Below are 7,901 nucleotides of genomic sequence, written 5' to 3' on the forward strand. Positions count from 1 at the left end.
GAAGGAGACTGTCTCCCAAGACCCCTTGGAAAATGGGACTAACTGGACCCTCGCCTAAAGAAAATGTCAAAAAGTTAAGGTGAGAGGATGCAGAGAAAATAAAAGTGGTCAGCATTTCTCCAGCATTTTGGACCGGGAGAATACAAGTCCAAACACTTGGAAGCTGTCACCTATTAATGGAGGTGAGATAATGTCCACCCAATTTTAATGACTTTCCTTGGTTTGAGCCCATGCTCACCCAGCAACTTCTGAAAGACTTCTCCAAAGCACAGGAGGGGTCCTTGGAAGGACACTAGGCATTCCAATCATTAGGAAGGAATGCCTTCCATTATATGCTGGAAAATTGGTGTCCGGGTTTATTCACCAGTTAGCAAGTCTGTTAAAGAGAAGACATCTCTGAATGTGCTGAGAACATCCATCACTGAGCCCTGAAATGAAACCAGACCTTGGACTGTTGTGACTCCCTAAGGTGCTGCCTATGAACCATGCTGTCATGAGGATACCGCTCGACTAAGTTTATTATCTGTGTGACCTTAAACGATTAACTCAGATTCTCCAGGTCTCAGTTTCATCACCTATAATTATTTTTAAATGTAGGTAACAATATCTTCACAGGGTAGGCAGGCATCTGGCTCACTTTTCCTTTCTACTTCAGGAAAGGAAATCATCTTGAACACTTTCGACAATCCTAGTTTCAGTTCTCTGACCTCCTCTCCTCATACAACCCTTCCTCAACGCCGATAGTTACAGCCAATACCTGTAACTGCTCCACATCTGGAATTTACATTCCAGCATCCTACTTTCTGATCACAGCCTCTCCTACCCATCCACGGTGCTGCTTCCTATTCTCACTGCACCTGCTCTTTGATCTCAGGAAGAACACCTCCTGCCTTCTGTCCAGCCCATTAAGAGCCTGGCTCAGTTCCATCTCTATCCAGGCTAGGCTCAGCCTCTTTCTGGGCAGACCCTCAAACTCCTTGCCCTCCATTCCCACTTCCATCCTTCTGGCATATGTCCCCTGCTAACCCTCTACTTGAATCAGCTACCATTCACCTAAGGTGCTCAGGTTCCTAGGTGGCCGAATGCTGCTGGAGGGGGAAAAAAACCACAAGGAGAACAGTCAGTCTCCAATCTCACAGGAGCTGGATCTTGAGAATCACAAGGTGTCCATGAATGCACCTGCTAGGGGTTCCCCTCCATTCTCAACAGCACTTTTTTACCCACCCTCACTTTTGTTGCTTCCAGTAGCTCCCTTTCCCCAGCCCTAGAAGAAAACTTGGCCTTCTATTTCACAAAGAAAACTGTCATCATACAAGTTCTTACGTCCGAATCTAGAAACATCTATCTTTATACATATTCTAAGTCATTTCTTCCTGTCTCAGAAGGTGCCCATCCGATCCCATGCCCCTATTGAGAGACCCCTTGTCTCCTCTTCCCCCAAATCTCCTTCTCCATTTATTCCTTCTCCTCAACCTGAAAACATGGCTTTTCATTTAAAAAAAAAAAGAAAAAAAAAAAGTTGTTTCCTCTTGAAAACCAGATTTCTATAAAAAAATCTTCCTACCTGACTACAATCTAGATTCTGCTCCTAGTACTGCATATGTCACTGAAACTTCTGCATTCCATAATCTCTTGTTTTATAATCTTCACATCACTTATCATCTGAAATTATTTTCATTGGTTAATGTGTGTATTGTTTATCCTCCCCACTAGAATCACCGTGTTCTAGGTACCTAGGATAGTGCCAGACAGAGAGAAAAGGCACTGCTGAGGTACATGGACTATCACAACAGTGTTCACACATACATACACCCTACAAATAATGCTATACTAGTTGCTAAAAATAATTAAACAACGGGTGCTTTTTAATCAACAGACTGAACACTGGACATGTTGACTAAGTCTCAAATTTTGGAAAACTCCTTCCTTGCGTCAGTAACCTTGCTTTCTCTTGGTTGTCCTCAGCCAGTCCCTGGGCTCCATGCTCTGGTCTCTTTACTAAGACACTTTTTTCACCCCTATCTATTCTAATTACCTCTCTCTGCCTTGTTCTCTGAGCTTCAGGCCATGCAGCTAAATACCTTCTGAACATCTCAAAGTCCACGTATCCAAAACTGAACTCACCCCCCTTCCCCGAACCCGCTCTCCCTTCTCTATGCTGTAGCAAATGGCAGCGCCATCCATTCTGTCACGGCTCCAGAAACCTGGGCGTCGTTTCTCCTCCCTCTGAACCCATCGCTAAGGCCTGTCCATTCATTCAGTCGCCTCGGCGCCTCTGGACTCCATCATCGCGCCGCGGCCGCGCCCAGGCCACCAGCGCGTCGCCCGCATGACTGGCCTGCTCGCGTGCGCCCCCGAGTCACTGTCCACACCACTGGAAAGGAAACTCCACTGGGGCGCTCGGTCCCGATCCGCCGCCCGCGGCGACAGACCGGTCTCGCCGGGCCCGCTAGGCCTCCTGCCCCTCGGGCCCACGTGCGCACCCCTGCGGGTCTGGGTCCGGTTCGGCCCGGCGCGGGCTCCCACTCGGCGAGGCGGAGCTGCGAGCCCGGGCCGGGCGCGTCCGAGCCCCGCGCCGTCCCGCCCCGCGCGCCGCCCGCCTCCTCCTCGCGCGGGCGTCTCCGCGCCCCGAGGAGAGGGCGCCCCCGCCCGCCTCACCTTGATCCTCTCCACGCCGGCCTCCAGCTTGAGCTGCTCCACCAGGCGCTGCAAGGCGTTCACACTGGCCCCGGAAGACATGGCGGCGACGCGGCTCCGAGGGCGGTGCGCGCGGCTGGCCGAGCCGCGAGGCCGCGAGCGCGGGCGCCGCCTCGGGGCGGGGAAGCCGTTGCGCCCGCCTCGCCGCGCCCCGCGCTCGCAGGCGCCGCGGCTCAGTGACAGTTTGGGGGTCCCGAGCTGGCTGACGCCAGTCTCAAGTCTTTCTGCGCTGTAAACATGGGTGAGACCTGCACCTACACCTGTAACCGGAGCCGCGTCGTGGGGCCCGGACAGGGGCGCACGTTTCCACATCGAAGCTTCTAGGGTGAGGAGTAGGTATGGAGTGTGGAGATGAAGAAGGCAAAGACGCCTTCCCGATAAATCAGACTGAGACTCCGTGTGGCCGGAGCCACGGTGGCAAATGAATTAGAGAAATCGGGAGGCCAGACCTTGACGGCTTCTATGCCATGTAAAGATAGGCTGGACGAGGTGCAGGACAATTGGTAAGATTCCCAGGAAACAGGTTGATAAATTGGCCCGTTACTGTTTCCTGGGAATCCTACCGGTAGATTGGGTAGGGTAGGGTAGGGTAGGGTAGGGTGAGCTGGGTAAAACCCCAGACCCTGACGTCTTTGCGGAACATATAGAAGAAAATTCAATTCAGCCCTGTCACTCCCATCTCATCATTTAACTGTAACTATTGTTTCTATTATGCTGCGTTTTGTTTTTAGTGTGTGCATTTGTTTTACAAAACTGGCATCACTATTATATGTAAAATATATATTATAGTTTTTTTTTCACTTAAAGTATGATTATTTCCTTATTCTTGTACACCTTTGTCAGAACCCACTTAAACTGAGTAATGCAAAAAGGTAATATGGTTGACCCTTGAACAAGGGGAATGGATGTTAGGGGCGCCAACCTCCCTCAGTGGAAAATCCACCCCTAGTGGGTGCTGTGCTGCACCACTCAGCTTCCCCAGAGGCCTGAGGCACTCATTATCCCAGCTGTTGGGAGTAGCAGCAGCTGAAGCATCTCGCTTAGTCCCTCTGTGGGAACTGCCCTTTCTGAGAGCCATTCAGACCAAGGTCACACCTCCCAGTGTCAGCCTTCATCCAGTGACTGATGTGGGGTGTATAAGGACTGAACCCCAACCCCTTTGCTTCAAGTTGAGACAACACTGAAAGAGAAATCCAGCTCCAGAGCTCCCCGCTGGGGTCATCTGAGGCTTTCATGGAAACCGCATCACAGTTCAGCTCCACCCTGGGCCCAAAACCCACTTCCTGGACACCACAGAGACTGAGAAGGGGAAAGAGTAGTTCCCCAAAGGAACACCAGAGGGAGTAAAGCTCTATGACTATTATTTTTAATGACTGCATGATATTCCATTGTACAGTTGGAAATATTATTTACCTACAGCCCTATTTTTTTTTTTTTAACACTATGAGGACCACCATAAGCATACAGCTTTGGGCATGTCTGCTTTATTTCCTTAGGTTACACTCCTAAAAGTAGAATTGATGGGTCAAAGAATGTAAATGGTTTTCTAAACTTTTCCCTACTTGAGCCTCTGGAAGGTGGTAGCAATTGATATTCCTGCCCAGCAGGAGGCTACATAGTTCTCTGCATCCTCGCAACTCTCTGTTGTGGTTCTTTATCTTTAACGATCTAATAGATGAAAAATAATATCTCGAGTCTTTTAGAAACCTTAACTGTTGAGCCTGTGCATTTATTCTGTTCATTTTGTGAGCTACATGTTGAGTCTTTGGGGTGTTAAAATTTTCTTATCTAATGACAAGAGCAGATTTGCAAATTTTATAATCCTCTCTAGTGGCAAGTTCCCTCACTACAAAGAACTTAACTTATATTCTAGACAAAAGATGAAAGAATATGCTGGAAACATTACTAGATTAGTAAAACAGAATAGAATGGTGTGTGGCAAAAAGATGTGGCAAAAACTCAGAGCAAAGATATAGACTGGAAGGATTGGGAAAAACTCCTCATAGATGGTGAGACCTAGACCTTGAAAAATGTGTCCTGTGGATGGCACAGAGGAAGAAGGATAGCATTCCAACAAGGGGGAGTGCAGGCTATGTACACATGGAATGAATGAATGGATGAATGAATGAACGAACGAACGAACAGAGAAAGCTTTAGTGAGTAATGGAAGATACAAAGCTGTTAAGGCCAGAAGTCACAGAAAACCTCAAAAGAAACAACAGAAATTTGTAGAAACAGTACAGTAGCCACAAAGTAAGACATTTGAGGAATACTGACCTCGCATGATACAAAATGAACTGAAGTTGGGGAGATGAGTTAACTTCAGTAATAGTTTTTGTTTTGTCTCTCTTTGGTGGAGAGTGTGGCTGGGATGAGGCCCTAGATAGGATTGTAAAGGTGGGAATGGAGGGGAACAATCTCAAAAAAATTAAATCAACCGTACTTTATGGCCTATGAAATGCAAAGGAAGGGGAGCAGAGGGTTCTGAAGCAGAGAGTGGGCTAGAACTGGTGCCTCTAACAAAAATTAGGAAACGAGAGTAAGTTTGAGGGGAGAGTTAGGAACAAGGATGAGTGGCGGAGGAGAAAGTCTTCACCTGTACTACTATGTGCCTCTAGGCGGTTGAAATGTTTAATGGCAAGACTGTTGATATGGGAGATGGCTGCACAGCAGAATGACAGCTGAAGAAATGAGAAGATTATCTCTAATTAGAAAGGGCAGCTTTGGGGATGCGCACAGTGAGGGACACATAATGTAATACTTGTGTCAGCCATGAGGTAGTAGGAAAGGTCTAGGGGTTTGCCCCATCTTCATCCTTCATGCCTGTACACACCCCTCTCCCCTGCCCACCTCTGGATGATCAATTGTGCTGTTTTTGGAGAGGACTGGTTTGGCTTTGAAAGAAACAGCCAGGTTTTAGCATATAGCCACCCACAGTGATCCACAGACAAGGTGGATGCCACTTGTAATTGAGGGCTGCCCAGCTGTGCTTTTGCTTCATACTTTACCAAAATGTCTTCTCATCCATTATTTTTGCATCATGGAACTTCAGAGTAGAAAGAGACCTTCAAATAATGTCATCCATCCCCAATTTTAGAGATGAGAAAACTAAGACAGACCCACTAAGGAAAATGACTTGCCTCATATCACAAAGTGGGGGAGTAACCACACACAAAAACTACACCTCTAAAAAAACACTTTCTCTTTTTTCTCCACACAAACTTGCCTTGTCTAGTCAAATAGCATGACTCACTTGCTACTTTTCTTTCCTTGTCCTTCCACCTCTGTACATATTGCACAACCACTCCTTTAATCATTAAGCCCTTTAGTCAGGATCAGACTTATCAAAGGCGGAATCCTACCACCATCCCCATGAAACAACATAGAACATGCCATGACTGATACTAGGACCTGATGCAGTGATTAACTGCTAGCTCCAACCAGTCAATAGAGCCAACAACCTCAAATCCCTTAGACACCATGACTAATGAATTTTCTCCTGTATCACCTATAACCATAGAGGCCAAGTCTTTGAGCACTAGCTCGCCAGTCTCCAGGCTTGGAGCCATTTCCTTTAATAAACTTTTACTTTCTTTGCTGCAAATCCCAGTTCATGCCTTATTTGGCTTTGATGCAAGCTGGCAAAACAAACCCCCTTTATTTCGGTAACAGGAGTGGGGAAAAAGACTTTCCTTTTAGCTTTCAAGAGAAATCCTGCTCACCTGGAGCACTAGTCTGTTGCCACAGATGCAGTTCTTTCACGAGCTCTTAAGAGAGGTGAGGCACAGGGACAAAGTACGCTTTCCACTTCGCCCCAGCCAAAATGCACAGATCACCAGTATATTGTTTTAAAGAATTTGTTACACATTTATTTTTTGTTTAAGATAAAAACATCCACTGTTTCTAAGAATCTCAGTACTTTTTTTAAATGTCAGTGTCCTTTCATTTCCATGTTGCGATCTACAATTCTTCACTCCTCTAACATGTTATTTTTGTTACCTTCTTCCTGACAGTGGGTTATTTTTCCAGAAAAGGAGCTTTAACTCTCTCTTCTCTATAAAAATAAATAATGGGAAGGTGTTTCTGCCAATGTTATGTCAAAATGGCAGTATATATCTTCGGTTTTCTAAAATGATTTAAAAAAAAAAACAGGAAAACACATTAACAGCTGTATCTAATGTGATACAGTATAACATACCATAAAAAATTATTTCACTTCTTTATTCCCATTGCATTATCTTTAGGACTTAGAATAAAGAAACAGGAACTAAAGATTCACAAGTAGGCTTGTAGATTCAGCTTCTCCAGAGAGATTTTCACCAGCATTTTTGAGACTTTTGGAGGCAGTGGAACTTGGGGCTCCATGATATCCTTTTGAGCAACCATTCCAAGCATGCCTCTTTATTTCATTAAAAGTATCTCTTCAGTAAATGTAGGCTTTAAACTAGTGAGTGGCTGATTATTCTGTTGTCTCTGAAAGTTTCTTTCCTGAGTTGTCATCTCAGCCACTTCACCTTGTACCCCAAAGGCAAGAAGGGGCAGGCAGCTGCTTTTAAAACACACAGTTCCAACCCTAAGGAGCATTACTCTTTCCACTCTAGCACAGTACCTTGCACAAGGTAAGGAATTTAAATACCTATTAATAGAATAAAGAAACAATGGGTTTGTAATCATCAGTAAACACTCTATTACCATGGATTTTAATAAATGAGAATGATTCCTGTTCTCTGAAGGCAAGGAAACTCATTTATTGAGCATTTATTATATGCCAGCACATTCCCCTCATCTTGTTTCTCATAATTCTATGAAATAGTATCACTGCTATTAAGGATGAAAAAACAAGGTTCAGTGATTAACCTGCCCAAAGTCAAGCTACAGGTCAGTTGCAGAGCCAGAAACCAAACCATGGTCTATCTGGCTGCAAAGCCTGAGCCATCTGCTGCTTCCTGGTCACTCTTCTTGAGGTTATGAGAGAATGCTGAATGAGTTTTTCCATCCTGTAATGAAACCGGGAGGAGTCTGTAATAAATCTTAGGTCACTGACCTAAGACCATGTGATCCATTCCATACACAATTGTCAAGGATATTCTGAATCTTTTAAGTACTAAGAAGATGACTAAAGTTTTCAACTAAATGTGTAGGCTTTTTAATTAAATACCCATAACATTTCTCAATTGCAGGCAATCTAATGTTCTTCAGACCCT

At 45.4% G+C, this 7,901-nt stretch overlaps 1 protein-coding gene across 1 annotated transcript in view; it reads right to left on the minus strand.

Moving 5' to 3' along the window:
* The window catches only part of GNG10 (G protein subunit gamma 10), an 8,061-nt gene extending 5,248 nt beyond the window's left edge, over window positions 1-2,813 (minus strand). Inside the window, exon 1 of the mRNA XM_011383666.2 lies at window positions 2,659-2,813. Within this exon, the coding sequence (XP_011381968.1) occupies window positions 2,659-2,739 (81 nt within the window). The 5' untranslated portion in view covers window positions 2,740-2,813. The remainder of the gene's footprint in view (window positions 1-2,658) is intronic.
* Window positions 2,814-7,901: the final 5,088 nt, after the last annotated feature.

Source organism: Pteropus vampyrus, unplaced genomic scaffold (assembly GCF_000151845.1).
Source record: "Pteropus vampyrus isolate Shadow unplaced genomic scaffold, Pvam_2.0 Scaffold535, whole genome shotgun sequence".
Taxonomy (NCBI): Eukaryota; Metazoa; Chordata; class Mammalia; order Chiroptera; family Pteropodidae; genus Pteropus; species Pteropus vampyrus.